The sequence below is a fragment of the Globicephala melas genome, chromosome 13, assembly GCF_963455315.2.
Source record: "Globicephala melas chromosome 13, mGloMel1.2, whole genome shotgun sequence".
NCBI lineage: Eukaryota > Metazoa > Chordata > Mammalia > Artiodactyla > Delphinidae > Globicephala > Globicephala melas.
This window is the reverse complement of record NC_083326.1, coordinates 81,823,868-81,841,102: the sequence shown is the minus strand read 5'-3', so window position 1 is coordinate 81,841,102 and position 17,235 is coordinate 81,823,868. Positions and strand designations below refer to the sequence as shown.

The following is a 17,235-nucleotide window of genomic DNA, read 5'->3' as shown; positions in this document are numbered from 1 at the left end:
GTTGAGTTTTTGTTCATTGCTGAAACAAGCACCTGAAACTATAAGTCCAAAAAGAAACAGTAAACAAGCTGTTCTGAGACTATGAGCAAATAAATCTCAATTTTCTAATTTAAGATACACCAACACCTGCTGCTCAGCTTCTATTTCAGTGTGTTTACCATCACCCACTGGCCTGGATTTGAAGACTTCTCTCCACCAAATTAGGGATTTGTGGGGAACGATGAACTTCTGGAGTTCACCGTCTCAGGAGAAGTACAGACTAAGTGCTCCTAAGGCTTCAGCAGGGGCTGAGCTTTTACTGTCCATCTGAATTGTAGCTAATACCCACCCTGGGCTCTTCAGGCAAGCACAGGAGAAGGGTATTTAGAATATCCACAAGGCTTTGATTTACATGCTCTGACACTCAAAACCAGAAAACGTAGAAAGGCAACTTTTTTTTCACAGCTAGCCAAACTTTCTGCCTTAAGCACAGAGGGGCAAGACTGTTTACCTCCTTTGCTGTAAGTTTCAGGTCTTGTTGATTGACTTCTGGATCCTGAGCACCTGAAGGCATGTGTTAAACACTGCAGAGTCAAAAGATAAAAAACCCACAGGACTCAGCCAAGAAGTTACGTAGTTTCCTAAAAACATACCTGCCCACAAGCCATGGGAATGAATCCACAGTTGGTCTCAACTAAACCAAAAAACCACCCTGATTAGAGCTGGACCTATTAAGAAAAGAGATTTCAGATCATTAATGTCCCAAGAACCTTTTAGCATAAGCTAATGTCTCAGGTTTCTCAGTTGTGGTATTAGAAGAGGTAAGAAAAAGTCATCAGAGCTAGGTTCAAATTCTGATGTGACTTTTTTTTTTTTTGGCTGCCCCACATGGCTTATGGGATCTTAGTTCCCTGACCAGGGATTGAACCGGTGCCCTCAGCAGTGAGAGCGCAGAGTCCTAACCACTGGACCGCCAGGGAATTCCCTATGGTGACTTTTTAACTGTGAGATTTTCGACAAGTTCTTTAACTTCTCAGAGATCAAGTGCCCCATCTGTGATGTGAGGCAATATCTATTTCAGAATGCTGGAGGTAACCATAAAGCACCTGGCAAAATACCTGGTCACAGTATGTGGCAAATATGTAGTTAAATTTACTGGTAAATTAGCAGCCAAGGTAGACAGGTACAACATCTTTGAAGGTGCTCCTTTCTCTCATGAAGAATGTACTAGACCAGGCCTGGACACCCATTCATGCTGCACCGAAGTGAATTAGGAACTGGCCAGGACAAATGTAAACAAAAGCATTTTTTAAAACCTAATTTTATTCCTAAAGTTCAAACTAGCTAGTGGGTAGCACTGAAAATACACTTGCAATATATAAAAGTGTAAACTGATTACACGTTAATAAAGAATTTAACACACACACTTCTCTAATGAAGGAAGCTAGATGCAGCCCTCGCTATAAAAAGCTGTACCTGAACAAAAATGGACATGTTTAGTCTCAGGCCCTGGTAGTTGACTATAGAATGTCAGTTGTTCCCAATTACGTTTAAACGCAGAAATAGCAACAATGTGGAAAATTACATTCATCAAATAGTAGCATTTAAAATATACATGACTAATAAAATGAACATTCAGAGGTGCCCCTGTTCAGCGTGTACCATGTCGGCCATTTGCAGACAGTGACCTCATCCAAAGAGAGCAGAAGTTTCAAACATCTGAGTAGTTTAAGTTAAAAATAGGATGAAGGAGAAATAAGAGAACAAGATAAATGTCCTCCAAAGAGAACAGTAGCTGATGCCATAAGCAGTCTGACTTCGGCAATTAGTAATCAGAGATGTGTGAAGAAGCCCAGCAGAAACTGGGAAACTGAGCCAGTCCTCCAGCTGACAGGCATACAGCATGGACCAGTGTTGCTGCAACTTAGGATGAATCTTTCCTGTCCCCAGTTAGTCGTGAAAATAATTTTTAAAAATAGCTTCAGATTTTGAACAGGAAGTTTCCAGTCCCTTCTGTGCACTGAAACGTCTGGGATCGAGCCTGGGGGGTCCTCGGCTTCAGGACTTGAAGACGTGCACGGCGCGCACCACGTACTGCCGGCAGATGGGACACTCGCTCATGCGCTTGCCGCACTTGGTGCAGGTGACCATGTGCCCGCACTCGAGCAGGACGCAGTCGATGATGGCGTCCATGCAGATCCGGCACAGGCTGTCGTCTTCCTCGTCCTGCAGCTGCAGCCGCTCGCCATCTGAAAGGCAACAGAGAGCTGGGGCTGCGGGCACGGCTTCTGAGTGACCCAGAGTGACCCCACTGTAAGAGAAATAGTCCCTGCTTCTTGGCACATCGGTTCCTTCCACTAGAAATGGCAATAATTATACCTCATAGGATTTTGTGAAGAATAAATGAGAGATACTTACTTAGCTTAGGACCAGGGATGAAGTGCCTAACACATGTTAGCTATTTAATTCTTTTTTTCCCGCCCCCGCCCCTATTTAATTCTATTTTACATCTGTATATAATACAAGGTTTTTGTGATAGCTTGCTTCTATAAATAAAAATGAAGAAGCCCTAGGCTGTCCTACACACGGGCCTCAGAGTCAGAACACGATTCGAATTTCCAGCCCAACTGTGTGGCCTTGGGAAAGTCACAGGCTCCAGAGCCTCATCCTAGTAGGAGGAGGAGCTTTATTTCTACACCAACGGGAAAGCTATAGAGTCATACATCAAGTAGCCTGTAGTTGAGGGACGGCACCCCCTGAGCCTTGGAAGCATCTCAAAATTCATCTGTGTTTCTGGCTACGATGGTACTGTTGGGAGTCTGTCTAACTCAAAAGGCATGGGACATTCTGGTTCTGAATAAGAAAGGTTCAGAATGAGTTTAAAAAGTTCATTGCAGCCTGAGATTTGGCCATAGAGCTATGGACAGTGAGGCTTCCCTTTGTATAGGTCACAGAAGGGATTAATGGGAATCATGAAGAAGGTTAGAAAGAACCAAGCAGGAATTCAAGCTTGAAAAGCGAATAGTCCCTGAATTTAAGGAAATAAACACTGTTGTGTCAAGAGAATCTTCTCATCTGGGGTCCTAGTTCATGGTCCATACCATTACTGGAAAGTGGGGAGAAAGGATCCATGAATAAGATAACAGATGAGCCTCTGTAGGCTCCAATGATTAAGATGCCTGTATCTGCTACTGTTGCATCATCTTTGAAGTAGGTGTGGGACTTCCCTGGTGGCACAGTGGTTAAGAATCCGCCTGCCAATGCAGGGGACACGGGTTTGAGCCCTGGTCCAGGAAGATCCCACATGTCTCGGAGCAACTAAGCCCCTGTGCCACAACTACTGAGCCTGTGCTCTAGAACCCACGAGCCACAACTACTGAAGCCCACGTACCTAGAGCCCGTGCTCCACAACGAGAAACCACCACGGTGAGAAGCCCGCACACCGCAACGAAGAGTAGCCCCCGCTCTCCACAACTAGAGAAAGCCCATGCACAGCAACAAAGACCCAATGCGGCCAAAAATAAATAAATATATTGAAAAAAGAAAAGAAATAGGTGTGCCAAAATACTATCTGCATATTCTGGGCATAAACCTGTTTATCAACAAATGCTGTATTATAACCAGGTTTTAAAGAAAAAAACTCAAGATGACACACGTTAATGATGGGAGGACTGTTTTCTAGATAAGAACATAATATTTGTCAGTCTGAACACCACTGAATTCTTTTTTCTTGCCTATAAATGCTCTGTGGCTTGGCCCTGTTACCAGCTGAGGATTTCTGCTCCATGCTCCATCAATAAATAGTTCAGAAGTTCTTAACCTTAGCTTTTCGTGACTTACAAAGAAACCTACTGATACTTGATGTTAAGAACTACTTAACATCCTGGCTCTAGGGAATTTTTTCCCCCCACTGTTTGATTATCTCAATTGTAGCTTTTAAATCCTCAGTACTGGCCTGCCAGACAGGTTAGTGAGAAAACAAGCCTTTCTTAGATAAAGGAATTTCATTAGAGTTCTAACAAATTATGACCAGAAAAACCAGACTGAACAAAAGATTATCTAACTCATTGGCAATGGTGATCTCAAAGCCAACATCACATAATGAACTTACTGCTTAACAGATCTATAAACAAGTTTATATAACTAATTCACACTCAATAAAAGGATACATAGGTTTCTCAAAAATAAAGTGGACTTAACTGACAGAAACAGGCCAGTTTTTAAAGGCCTAAAGAAAGCTACTACAGGGAAACAAAGGAAAAATAAACCTACATGACTTTTGATTTTCTTCGTTCTCTTTGTATAACCGGTTTACTTTCTCTACTAGCTCCCATTTTTCACAACAGCCAGAATAGTTGACAAAATTCCGAGCCAGGATTTCCTTGAGCTGGCGCACGCTCATCCCTTCCACGTCTTCAAGGCTTGACAGGTCAGACAGAGAAGCTCTCACTCTCTTCTTAGCGAGGCCAGATGTCTGAAATCACAGAGTGTGTCCATTACCTCTGTTCCTGCAAATCCAGCAAGGAAAACAGCATGCTGCCTTCACCCTACAGTCATCACTGGCCCTGGAGATTCTCCCCAGACTTCTCACCAGTTCTTGAAGTGTTTTATGTATTGTGCTGCCTTCAAACCAAAAGAAACATCCTGTGCTAATCTAGCGACAGTCCACATGGGCATTTTCCCTGCCTACCAAGGTGACGTGTCAGGGAAACCAAATTTTATAGGCAGTCTCACCCGCTCCTCCAAGTTTTCTTCATCCTCGTCATCATCGTCGTCGTCGTCATCATCTTCTTCATCATCATCTGTGTTTGCTGAAGCTATTTCACTTCGCACCTACACACATAATACATATTAGGTCAGGAATCATTTTCCTAATGGTACCAACCCATATTTATCACTGGAGAAAACCCTTCCAATAGATCCTCCCCAAGAATGACTCTTAATACCTGGCATACTCCACACCTTCCTAGGATCCTGAGTGCTGCTGCCCCTCCCAAAGAGTTGGGCACCACATGATTCGATAAACAATTTACCTTCCATAGTTATCTCAAAAGTCAAATTCCTATGTGCGTGTGAATTTTTAAAATCTAACCATAGTATTAACTCCCCAGAAGTTAAGAAGGTCCCATCACAGAATGTCAAAGCCAAAAGCGTATGGAATTGCACTGTGTCCTTAGCAAAGGACCTGCAGCTGGCTGGTTTAACTGGAGCCTCTAAGATACAGGTAGAAACTAAAGCTCTAAGATCAGCCCTAGTGTCAAGGGTATTTGATTTCAAAGATCTCAATCCTACTACCTCATGCTTAGACATTCTAATTCCAAACAATGCTTTCTAGACTAATTCACTGATGGTTGATGCCATTTCTAGTTTTCAGAAATTCCTCAACAATCAGATACTCTTTTCTTTAAGGAGAACAGAAAGCCTAGGACAATGCCCAATTTCAAGTATTCTACCCCACTAGTTCACAAACACTATATTGTATCATCCAAAGACCCACATCTCCCAAGTGGTGTCATATACTCAAAAGTGACACAAAAGTCAGATGTGTCTTACCTTTGCATCATAATTATGCCAGCTGCCATTTGGGAAAATAATAAAACTCCTAGCTTGGGCTTATCTAATTGATGACTCTTTAGAAAGCAACTAGACCACATTTCCCTCTGCTTCTAACCTCTTTCCTCAGAGGAGAAAATTAAATGTGGAAATGAATGTTCAAAACAATTCTTTCAGCATTTTAGAATCATTCATATATACAAATTGAGTATTAATTACAAGACTTTGCATGTTATTCAATTAGTATGCCCAAGGACCTCACTGGGACAACATTCTGCACTGGCATTTCTTTGAAATGAGTAAATAACCATATCCTGTCACTAATTCAGATGGCTGTTTCCCAATATCTAAATTAGAACAATTTTACGGTAGCAAGGCAACTGGGCATTAGGTTAACTTATAGTTTCCATGGTCACTGACACACAAATAGTCCTGCAAATGTTTATATGCTACATTTGACAGTCATTATTTCGACAGCTAGTATTTAACTATATAAGAGAGGGAAACTGAGGTAACTAAGGTCAAGAGACTGATGAGCTCTTTTTGGGCCCTTCAGGCAGCATCTGAGCTTGGAGCCTCACATCAGGAGAGCCTGCAAGTGCAGAGTTCAGCAGCACGTGGAACCCCGGCTCAGCAAGGAGTCTTCAGCCCTAAAGCCCCCTCCATATTGGCGGAAAGCAGACGACATGCCAGGCCCTCGGGGTAATTACACCCTCGTACCTGTGCCAGTACTCCAGATCCTAAGGTCCGGTCTCCACCCATAAGCTCTCCCTGAAAGGAAGACATGGTAGCAGATGGGGCTGTATAGTTTGAAAAAAATGAATGTGTAAAAAAGCTAGAAGTCTGGGACCTTGAGGAATTCAGACTGCTCGTGTCCAGGTTGTCCTCAGAGCCCTGCCCACGGTGACACAGTACCAGATCTACCAAGTCTTCTTTCTCTCGACAGGTATCGATCGGTATGTTTCTAAGAATGAGATACTGCCGTAGATCCTTCACTTTCAGTCTCATTAACTGAGGGCGCTGAAAGGCTGTCTCTTGTAATAAGTGACAAGTGGAACATCTACGGAGATTTTCTTGTAAGATCGAACAAACGGAGCAAAAGTCTTTCTTGCAGTCACAACATACATGCTGAAGAAACAGATAGGAAAGAAGCATTTAATGAGAGCCAGATACAAAGCACTAGTTTTCCTTTTGCCTTCTATTAAAATTAAATTTTAGTTCTTATGAAGTCCCCCATGGCACCAGACCCATGGGCATTTTCGTGTTCTAAAAGTGGTGAAAATCAAAACAGTCACTGCTGAGGCAGTTTGGATTCACAGAAGTTCAAATACAGACCTTTAAGAAAAACATACTCTTGTGTTAATGAATTAAAACCTTTCCACCCCTTTGGGCAAACGTAATTAGCAAAACAGAGCTGTCTTGAACCACATGGAGCAGAAAGCATGACCACAAACTCTCTTCCTGCTCTTTGCCTATGTGAAAATTTCCCCATTTAAAGAGAAGGGGGACTGCAGGCTTCCCTGGTGGCGCAGTGGTTAAGAATCGGCCTGCCAGTGCAGGGGACATGGGTTCGCGCCCTGGTCCGGGAGGATCCCACATGACATGAAGCAACTAAGCCCGTGTGCCACAACTACTGAGCCTGCGCTCTAGAGCCCACGAGCCACAGCTACTGAACCCATGTGCCACAACTACTGAAGCCTGCACACCTAGAACCTGTGCTCTGCAACAAGAGAAGCCACTGCAATGAGAAGCCCGCGCACCGCAACAGAGCGGCCCCCACTCGCCGCAAGTAGAGAAAGCCCACGCGCAGCAATGAAGACCCAATGACACCAAAAATTAAAAAAAAAAAAAAAAAAGAGAGAGAGAAGGGGGAAAAGCCTAACACAGGGAAAGAGAAAGGCAACTGATCTCTCAAGGTCAATCCAAGCAAACAGAGGACCCCACTTATACAGTAATCTGTACCCTAGAGCCTTAATCACAATCAAAGCCATTCCACAAGCAAAACTTAAAAGAAGACATGATGATGTGGTCATTTCTGCTTGGGGCATTGTTCCCACAAGCTAACACCTTGTTTGTTAAGTATTTCAAAGGACTGGATTGACAAGCCTGGGAGATGGCCCAGCAATATGATGGTTCTCAGAAAGAACAACTTTCTGTCCTAAAGAAAATAACGGTTTTAGCTGTTATTTTGCATGTTGAATCTTTAAACAGTAGCTAATGTTAATAGACTCATTTCTTCACTTGAGTTAATGTGGGTGGGGATACATTTTTTGAAACTTGAGATCAAAGTTATAGTAAATCTTCTCTGAACAAAATTGCAGACTAATTAAATCTCTTGCTTCAGAACATAAGAATCAAAGTGTATGAACAGGTCAGAGTCCAGAAGAAAGAATGGCTGAGCAACATGAGAAGCAACAACGTCTAGTCAGAAAACCTGAGCAGTGATACAGTCTCTGCAACTCAGCACTTTTCTAAATGGGGAATGGTTATTAGGACTTTTTGATATTTGTATAAGAAGAAATGAATATTCATTAGTATTCAAAATAACATACAATCAAGAATTGTGATACATGTGTTTTTTTGTGTGTAACATTTCATCCAACTCACCTTCTTTCTAAAGACTGAAAATGAAAGTCCACAGGCTTTGCAAACTATATTAGGCCCTTCTGTAGGTGCTGGTGGGTAAGTGGTAAAATCAGAGCTCGGTGTAAATCTGAATGGACCAGTGCCTCCTGCAAATCCTGACTGTTGGCCCCTGACAGCTCCAGTCCCCATGACTTCATTCAGCAGCCCACAGCACGAAGCCCACATAGACGTGGCACCCGCCTGGAAAGGAACGAAAATAGGCACCAGTTTAAAGCTGATTGGAACCTGGGCTCTCTGGGATTCTCGGGGAATGCCATTCTGGAGAGGCACGTTTGCCCTAAATAATTTCGAAATTATTCTTTTAAGCATCAAAATTTTAAGCTATTGGGAAGTGGATAATATTCTGGTATTTACAAAGAATATTTGGCTTTGGGGATACTCATGATATATTGTTAACAAAGGAGAAGATACAATATGAACCCAATTTCGTAAAACAACAACAAAAAACACATATGCTTAGAGATACACGTGCATGCACACAGAAGAAAAATGACTAGATGGAAGTAAGTGCTGTGCAATATTTGGGATATGCTTACACCGAAAAAAGCTGTTCACTGTTTATCTGAAATTCAAATTTAACTGAGTGTCTTGTATTCTATCTGGCAACCTTAGACTGGTGACTACAGCACCGTTCTATAGGCTGAGGCAGATTTTCCCAGCTATCATTTAGCAGAAAGAATATAAATTCTAATTACTTAATTTCATTAAACTTCTGTCCTCTCATTTGTATCTGGGCATAATAAACTATGGCATGTGGAAACTTTTTTGATTTTTTAAAAATGACTGGGAAAACATCAAAATGCCAGTTGAAGTGCTCTCTAGGTTTTCATGTATATCTCGTATAATTTGTTTTCCCCTGCTTTCCAAACCTTTATAAGGAATATATTAATTTAACATTAAGGAAAATATTTTAAAAAAGCAAACTGAGAATACTGAACACAATTTCTGATGACTTGATAATCATAATGACGTTTTGAGGTGTAAGGGCTATTTGCCACTCCACTAAGTGGCTTGAAACTAATATGCTGCCTTTTATGTTTTTTCCTCTCATCTCTTCCCTTTCTGTGAATCACCACTGCTATCACTATATCTACCTCTAGCAACCTGTCTCTCCTTTTTTACTGCATTCAGAAACCTGATAACCAAGCTTGTTAGAAGTGTATATAAAAATACATTTTCAGTGAGGGCTCAAGGCATTTTCCTATGCTTAAAATATAAAGCTACACTGTTTGGAACCAATGAGCTTTTGCCCCTTGTCCTACTACTTATGCATATTCTAGACTCTAGATAATGTGATAAGTAATGGAAGTCCAGGTAGGTGAGGTCTTATTAGTTAAAATGGCATAACAAAGGCACTGTTCCATTTATTTTATTATCTAATTCTGTCAAACATTTACTGCTTGTCCAATGAGCTCTTAAAAAAATTTTTTTTAAACAACCTTAAAAGGCTATTTGGAGGGACTTCCCTGGCGGTCCAGTGGTTGAGACTTCGCCTTCCAGTGTGGGGGGTGCGGGTTAGATTCATGGCTGGGGAGCTGGGATCCCACATGCTTTGTGGCCAAGGGACCGAGGCATGAAGCAGGGGCAATGTTGTAGCAAATTCAGTAAAGACTTTGGAGATGGTCCACATCAAAAAAATAGTAATAATGGGACTTCCCCGGTGGCGCAGTGGCTAAGAATCCGCCTGCCAATGCAGGGGACACGGGTTCGAGCCGTGGTTCAGGAAGATCCCACATTCCGCGGAGCAACTAAGCCTGTGCGCCACAACTACTGAGCCTGCGCTCTAGAGCTGGCGCGCCACAACTACTGAAGCCCGCGCGCCTAGAGCCCATGCTCCACAACGAGAAGCCATGGCAATGAGAAGCCCACGCACCGCAACAGAGTAGCCCCCGCTCGCCGCAACTAGAGAGAGCCCGCGCACAGAAATGAAGACCCAACGCAGCCAAAAATAAATAAATAAATAAATAAAAGAAAAAGAAAAAAAAGAATCTGCCTGCCAATGCAGGGGACACGGGTTCGAGCCCTGGTCCGGGAAGATCTCACATGCCGCGGAGCAACTAAGCCCGTGTGCCACAACTATGGAGCCTGCGCTCTAGAGCCCGCGAGCCAGAACTACTGAAGCCTGTGCACCTACAGCCCGTGCTCTGCAACAAAAGAAGCCACCACAATGAGAAGCCTGCGCACCTCAACGAAGAGTAGCCCCTGCTCACCACAACTAGAGAAAGCCCACGCGCAGCAACGGAGACCCAACACACCCGGAAGAAAAAAAAAAGAAAGAAAGAAAGACAGTGGTTGGACTCACCAGGAGAGCCTTAAAAAATACTGGTGCCTGAGTCCCAGCCCCAAGATTCTGATTTAACAGGTCTGGGGTACAACCTGGGCCTCAGAATTTTTTTTAATTCCCTATGTGATGTGAATGTACAGTCAAGGTTAAAAGGTTAACACCTGCTCGGTCTAGGGGATTTCTCCTTTCTGCCTACATCATTTCAGCTGGAGAATCACTCAGATTCCCAAATGGAAGGGGCTGTGGTTACTTCTGAAGCCTGTTCCTCTAGAGTTCTAGAACCAACATCTCTGCCACGTGCTCCTCACTACCTGTGTAGGTACCGCCCCTTCACACCCCCATCCCCAAGTAGTGGGATTTGCCTCTAGTGTTTCCTTTCCCCCTCTGGTTTCCCCTAATCCTTTCAGAAAGGATTAGCTCAGAAGGCCTCAGCTGAGTTTTTAACAATTTAATCTGATTCTTATATCAGTTCCTTTCCTTTTAAAAAAAAAAATTTTTTTTTTTTAATGTTTTTGGCTGCACCACACGCACATGTTTTAGTTCCCCGACCAGGGATCGAACCTTCCTGCAGTGGAAGCTCGGAGTCTTAACCACTAGACCGCCAGGGAAGTCCCCAATCAGTTCCTTTCCTTTACCACATATCAGCCTGGAAGTTAAGCTGAAATTTGGTGCCCTCCTTCATTTTACTTGCTCTTTGCTTTTTGGCCCAGATTTCTTACTTCCTAACTTATTCCTCTACATATTTTCTTGGGTGAACTCTCCAATACTGGGAGAAAGACAGTGATTTCTGGGTCTGTCAAAAAGCCATTTGGCAAACTATTTTTGTCCTTCTTCACCCCCAAGTTGAAGAATCCACCCAGAAAATGAATCTTCCAAACTTAGGGTCCATCTCCCTGCCTCCGGTTAGTATGTTTCATCTTCTTGTACTTTCCCTTAAAGTCCTAATTGCCTGAATTTCTTCTGCGTGTCCCCTCAGGGCACAGGGATCCCTATTTAAGGACTATTACCTTGCCCTAATAATGCTTTGAGTGTCCTATACTGACCTTTCTCCTCTCAAATCTGTCCAAATTTCTGTTAATACTTGATATAACAGTCCCATTTTTCAAGTGACAGAATCTACAAAAGCAATTAGGGAACAATTTAAGAGAGCGTTTTCCCAACAGTTTATTGAACGTGTGCTCTTGGGAAAGGGGCGGGGAGGCGAACATGAATTTATTCTCTGAGCTCTTGACTCTCTGTCTTTGTTATATTTCCTTAGAGCCCAGTTACCGTACCTGGTAGGGTCATAAACAAAGAGCTTCCCCTTTTTGCACCCTCCCCTTAAAAGCTTTAGAGACCCAAGTTCATGTTCTCTCTACTTCCGTCGTCCCTATCCTCTAAGATCTTCCGCCAGTTTAATCAGCCTGCATTCCGTTATTTTTCTTTTATTCACACTCTGCTTACCTTTTGATAGTAAGATTGAAGCGTATTTTCCGAACTACTACCTTTCCACGAATAAAGCCAAAGTCTGGATCTCTGCTATGATCTGGGCTTATGTGACTAACAATTCTAAACCCTACTTGGGACCATGGTTGACAGCAGGACTCTACAGACTAAACCACATGAATCCAAGAGGTGAGAAGGATGGTTACATTTCCTCTCTTGACCATGAATATGGACCATCAAAAACAACATAGAGAATAACCGAATAAGGCAACCATCTACTTATGTCTGATACAAAACTCCTAGTTTAGAGAATTTAGCTGTGTTTCTAGTTGACTTTCTAGCCATCAATGACTACTGAAAATAAATGACTTTTTCTTGATAAACCTAATCCCTTTCCTAAACATCCTGTTAGACTAAAATTGCTCCTGAGTAGATTAGCCATGGAACCATGGCCTGCCAGGCATCAATTAAGAACCAGATCTCATATTAAAAACTTACATGGCCCACAGTAAGAAATTAAATTGTAAAGTCTCCTGTTTGGACTGCCCCAGACACCTAGATCTCTTCATGTTATTCTAGTATCCAATGCCAGTTCTCATGTTTTCAAAGACAGTGAACCAAGATTTTAGGGAGCCAATAACACTACATTTTTTTCTCACTCCCATTTTAAAACTGAGTAAAGAAATAAGACAAACAGAAATTTAAATATTTGCTTTTTTACTGGTAACACCAATTGGAGAACATGACTTTAGCTCTGCAGCCAACTGGTCTTGATAACATGCCAGCCAGCCACCAGCACAGCTGACCAACAGCAGCTTACCATCTAGTTGACCAGAGTCCCTTCCCTACCCACAGGAAGATAAATCTGAGAAGGTCTCAGAAAAGTACTGAAGCAAGCATGTTCAGCTCCTTTGCTAAAATCACCAACATAAAAGTTCGTCTTGTTCCTTCCTAAAGAATGAATTAGAAATTCCCTCCCCTCTGTAGGAGTACAGAGGAGGGGAGGAGACTGTGATCCACAACTGTAAACACTTTGCAGGAGAGTGGGACTGACAGTTTCCAGTGCTGTGACACTTATTTCCACAATAGCACCACCACCAATTTTTTAAGCACTCTCTTGGGTTCCTCAGTCAGATTCACACAATACAGGCCCATTCTGAATCATCATTTCAGTCAACAAAAGCAAGAGGGAATGTGTTCTTTCTTTGCAAGAGCAGTAGCCCAGCCTTCTTTTTGGCAGAGTGCCAGTTTTCAAATGGCTCAAGGTTCAGCTGTCTTTTGATTGTGCGTGTGCGTGTCTGTGTGAGATCTAATGTGCTTTCTAGAATATCTGGGGGTTGGGGCGGGGAGACGTCCAAAATGCTCAACTTACAGAATTAACAAGTTTACTACAAACTTTGAATCCTATTCTAAACTACATCAGGATGTGATCCCTTTTAATTATTCCACCAAATGTAATAGTAGCCAGGCAAACTAGAATGAAGACCAAGAAAAGCTGTAGTGATTTCCATGAAGATTAAATGACAGCCAGAGAGAGAGAGAGAGAGAGAGAGAAGGGGGAGTGGGGAAGTTGATGGGTTTGAAAACAGCAAAAAACTAAATGATCATAGTCTAAATCATTTGCTTTTGATTAAACTAGGTAAACAGCAGTAATCATAATGCCACCTCCTAAGAGTTGCTTGCCTCAACTCTAAATTAAATATGGTAATATTTTACACAGTTATTTTAAGGATAAACCTAGAAGTTTCAATTTCAAGAACATTAATTTTCTTGGATGCTGTAAGAAGCTACAAGGACCAGGCAGGGATTCAGTTCTTCCACCAGTGGAAGCTTCTTCAGAGAACTCAATCACCACAAGCTTTGTCTTTAAACTCTGAACAACCTTCAGTTTGCTAAAACTCAATGTCCTTATGTTAAACAATATGAAAAGATGTTTCAAATCTCAGTACCAGTGATATAAGAGAGTAAGTTTTACAGTTTAAATTTCAATTAGGTTAAACTTCCCTACAGAAATTAAAGTAAACCAGAAGAAACCATTAAGATAATAAGCAAAAATCTTTACTCTATTTAGAGCCACTGGAGGAACAGTTCCTTAAAAAGGGAAAGAATTTCTTACTGAAACTGCTGCTTCAACTGAAATACAATACACCAGGAACTCTGCGATCTTAATGATTAAATATCAGGCTATATACCACAAAGGAGGAAATTCTACATCCTAAGTTCTTTCTCTCATACCATTTGGACATTAAGCAGGATGCAAAAACAAATGCTGATCTTAAAAATGTAATATTTTTAGGTAAGACATTTGGCCAAATTGATTGATTTTTACAAATAATGTGTTCTGGAGATCATAAATGTTACCTTCTTCATGTTTGGGTTTTGTCTTCTTTTCTTAAAACAGTATACTTGGTACTTCCCTGGTGTCGCAGTGGTTAAGAATCCGCCTGCCAATGCAAGGGACACGGGTTCGATCCACGGTCTGGGAAGATCCCACATACCGCGGAACAACTAAGCCCGCAGGTCACAACTACTGAGCCCATGTGCCACAACTACTGAAGCCCGCGCGCCGCAGCAAAGAGCCCCTGCTCGCCGCAACTAGAGAAAGCCTGAGCACAGCAACAAAGACCCAACGCAGCCAAAAATAAGTAAATAAAATTAAAAAACAAAACAGTATACTTGACCCTTAGCACCACTCCCCCACCTTTCAGAGAAAAGAGGAAAAAAAAAAAGGAAAAGGAAATTACATTAAACAGATTACTTTCGTCTTGATGTCTTGTTTTGAGCTTGGAAGAATGAACATAATTAGTACAATTAAGGGTGAGATCAATATAAATATGGGAAAACAGGAAGGAGATTAAATCAAATTAGCATAAGATACTAATTTGGATTTTTTTTAATCCCTTATAGGAAGTTAATTAGATGCTACTCTAAGGTAAAATGGTTACTTGAGTCTTTGAGACAAACCTATTTCAAAACAACAGTTTCTAAACAATAACAAAAAAAGGCAAAAAAATTAAAGGAAGAAAGTAAATACCCATTCTACACATATACTAAAATCAGCTCCTGGTCCTGGGTTTGTGTGAAGATGTACTTATCTGATTGCTTGGCTTTTAAATTAATTTTAATTCCACTGAAATTTTAATTTAATACTTGCTTAGATGAACATTCACATGTTAGAATTCCATGACATCAGGAATTAATGCCCCTGCCCAGAATCTATAGATACCGCAAAATTAGACAATTTCAATATGAAACAAAGTTAATAGCCCCAATCCTAAATTTTGTGAATCCAGTTTTCACGAAAACTTAAATGAAAAGCAGTATCTTCATAACTGTCATCTTGTTCAGACTGATGTCTATTTAGGTCTGCATTTTGTTTCATAAAATATACCTTTTTATATTTTCAAATCCCATCCAACTTTGTTTCTAAAATTTCAACTCAGAAAGCAGTATCCTCCACCTAAATTCAAAAACACTTCTGAAAAAATTTCAACACTGTACTTGCCCTTAATTCTCTCCTTCTAAACCTTGTTTCTTGATAGGTCACAAATTTAATATTTACTAATAAAGTTACTGACATTCTTTGAGGCATTATGTATAAAGATCCCTTATTGGTTTTTGGATCTTAACACACAGCGGGATGATGGTTTTCAGGAAAGAAAGCTAGTTTTAGATATTTTAATAGGTATTCTAAGTTGAAATATTTTATAGCTGAACTGGGAAGTTAAAAAATATGCTCTTTGAATATCCTCATACTTTAACACCCAGTTCGGAAGTTACCTATTCCAAAAATCTTCCTTGCTTCCTAGAGCCAGAAAAAATCCTTTCTTGCTCCTGAGGGTTTTGCATTTTTTTGATACCTTACATCAAATTCTGCCTCATAATGTGGTTTCTTGAGAATGTCTCTTCTCTTTTGGTTGGCAAACTCCTAAAGGGTGGGATTATATTTTGAATTACTTCTACGCATGATATATTCCTCTTAGCTAACACATAGGAAATGCTCAACAAAATATCTTCTTGGGGCTTTGTGAAGGTAGAGGTTTAGCTAGCAGTTCACTGTTATTTTTCTTACCCACACCAATCACACCTCTTCACTGAGATTAATGAAATCAACGATGTCTGAAAGAGTATCACCTTATTACTCACCCCACTTGGTTTGAATCAATACGTGAATTGATTGTTGTACCCAGAGCTCTTTAGAACTCTCAGCGATCAAGTTGAGAGAATCAGCTCCCAAAAGTAGGCCAGAACCTCCCCCCTCCCCCCTCTTCCTTAAACTTCTCACTCAGTGATGCTCCCACGCTCTCACACCCACCGTGAAGACTCAAGCTGTCAAATTACTTGCTGCGTACCTAGCAGCGATGGAGACACAACGGGTTTGCTAAGAGCTCTAGGTCACGGCCCCTGTGTTAAGCCTGCAAACAGATCCTTCAGGGTGGGATCCCCGCCCCGAGACATTTCTAACCAGTTAGCCGGGCCCCAGCCTCACGACTCCCCGCACAACCCCTTTTCCCTTCGTCCTGCAGTTTCCGTCCTGCGACAGTCCCGTGGTGCTCCCAACATTTGGGTTAGTTCAAGGACTCGGGGCGGGAGAGGGCACGCTGTGGGCAAAGGCACGGAAGGTGAGGCGAGCACCAGGGGGTCTGCCTCCGGCCCCCGAGGACACGGACAGGGCCCAGCGCGGAGAGGGGCCCACCAGGCGTGAGTGCAGGGCGGGCCCGGGCTCGGGCTCGCTGACGGAGGCGCTGTGGGAGTTGGAAACGTCCGGGAGCCCACGACATCCGCCCTGCGGGTCAGGGCCCCAGAAGCCGGCGGGGGACCCCCCTCCGCGGAGCTCTCCGAGGTGCCGGCAGGGTAACCCCTGAGGCGAAAGGAAGGCACTTCGAGCGCACTGGCCGGATAGGAGAGGAGAGGAGGGACTGCCCGGCCCCACCGGCCCCTCACCTTCATGGCCGCGACCGCCGCTTCTGGGTCGGCTCTGCCGAGGAATTCAGCACCATAGCAGAACCTACCACAACCACCTTCCTTCCTTCTGGGCGGCGATACTGAGGCTCCCGAGGCGACCCAGCGTCCAGACGTAAGGGGCGTGGTCACGCCCGCCGCGCGCGCCCGGGAAGATCGCCGAGCGGCGGCCGACTCGGCCAATCCGGAGCTGACACTCGGGGGGCCGGTCACCAAAGCCAATGAAGTGGTGGGAATGGGGCGGGGCCTCCGTCGCAGCCTGGAAGGCCGAGAAAGAATCCATTCCGCCCCAAGCAGAGATGGGCGGGTCTGGGCGTGGCGGGAGTCACCGAGCGGTTTTCTCCGCGGTTTTCTCCGCTGGATCGCTGAACTTGGAGTCAGCGTAC

The 17,235-nt window shown here is 42.9% G+C and overlaps 1 protein-coding gene across 3 annotated transcripts; it reads right to left on the bottom strand.

Moving 5' to 3' along the window:
• Nucleotides 1–1,282: 1,282 nt before the first annotated feature.
• Nucleotides 1,283–16,956, bottom strand: RNF34 (ring finger protein 34). Of its 3 annotated transcripts, XM_060311187.1 has the most exons (7): nucleotides 16,832–16,949; nucleotides 14,249–14,331; nucleotides 8,140–8,358; nucleotides 6,253–6,660; nucleotides 4,714–4,812; nucleotides 4,252–4,453; nucleotides 1,283–2,228 (listed from the first exon to the last, which is right to left on the bottom strand). In XM_060311187.1, the coding sequence occupies exons 2-7, from the start codon at nucleotides 14,255–14,257 to the stop codon at nucleotides 2,038–2,040; spliced, it is 1,128 nt and encodes a 375-aa protein (XP_060167170.1). In that variant the 5' UTR covers nucleotides 14,258–14,331; nucleotides 16,832–16,949; the 3' UTR covers nucleotides 1,283–2,037. The 3 variants fall into 3 exon arrangements, with proteins under 3 accessions (XP_060167170.1, XP_030716135.1, XP_060167171.1); XM_030860275.2 differs by lacking the exon at nucleotides 14,249–14,331 and having other exon boundaries at nucleotides 16,832–16,956; XM_060311188.2 differs by lacking the exons at nucleotides 8,140–8,358; nucleotides 14,249–14,331 and having other exon boundaries at nucleotides 16,832–16,925.
• Between the last annotated feature and the right edge of the window lie 279 nt (nucleotides 16,957–17,235).

Coding starts and splice junctions, on each gene's coding strand:
- RNF34 (XM_060311187.1), bottom strand. Junction 4,813..6,252: donor GATCTGGAGTACTGGCACAG/GTACGAGGGTGT, acceptor TTATGTGTGTAG/GTGCGAAGTGAAATAGCTTC. Junction 2,229..4,251: donor CGAAGAAAATCAAAAGTCAT/GTAGGTTTATTT, acceptor GTTGCCTTTCAG/ATGGCGAGCGGCTGCAGCTG.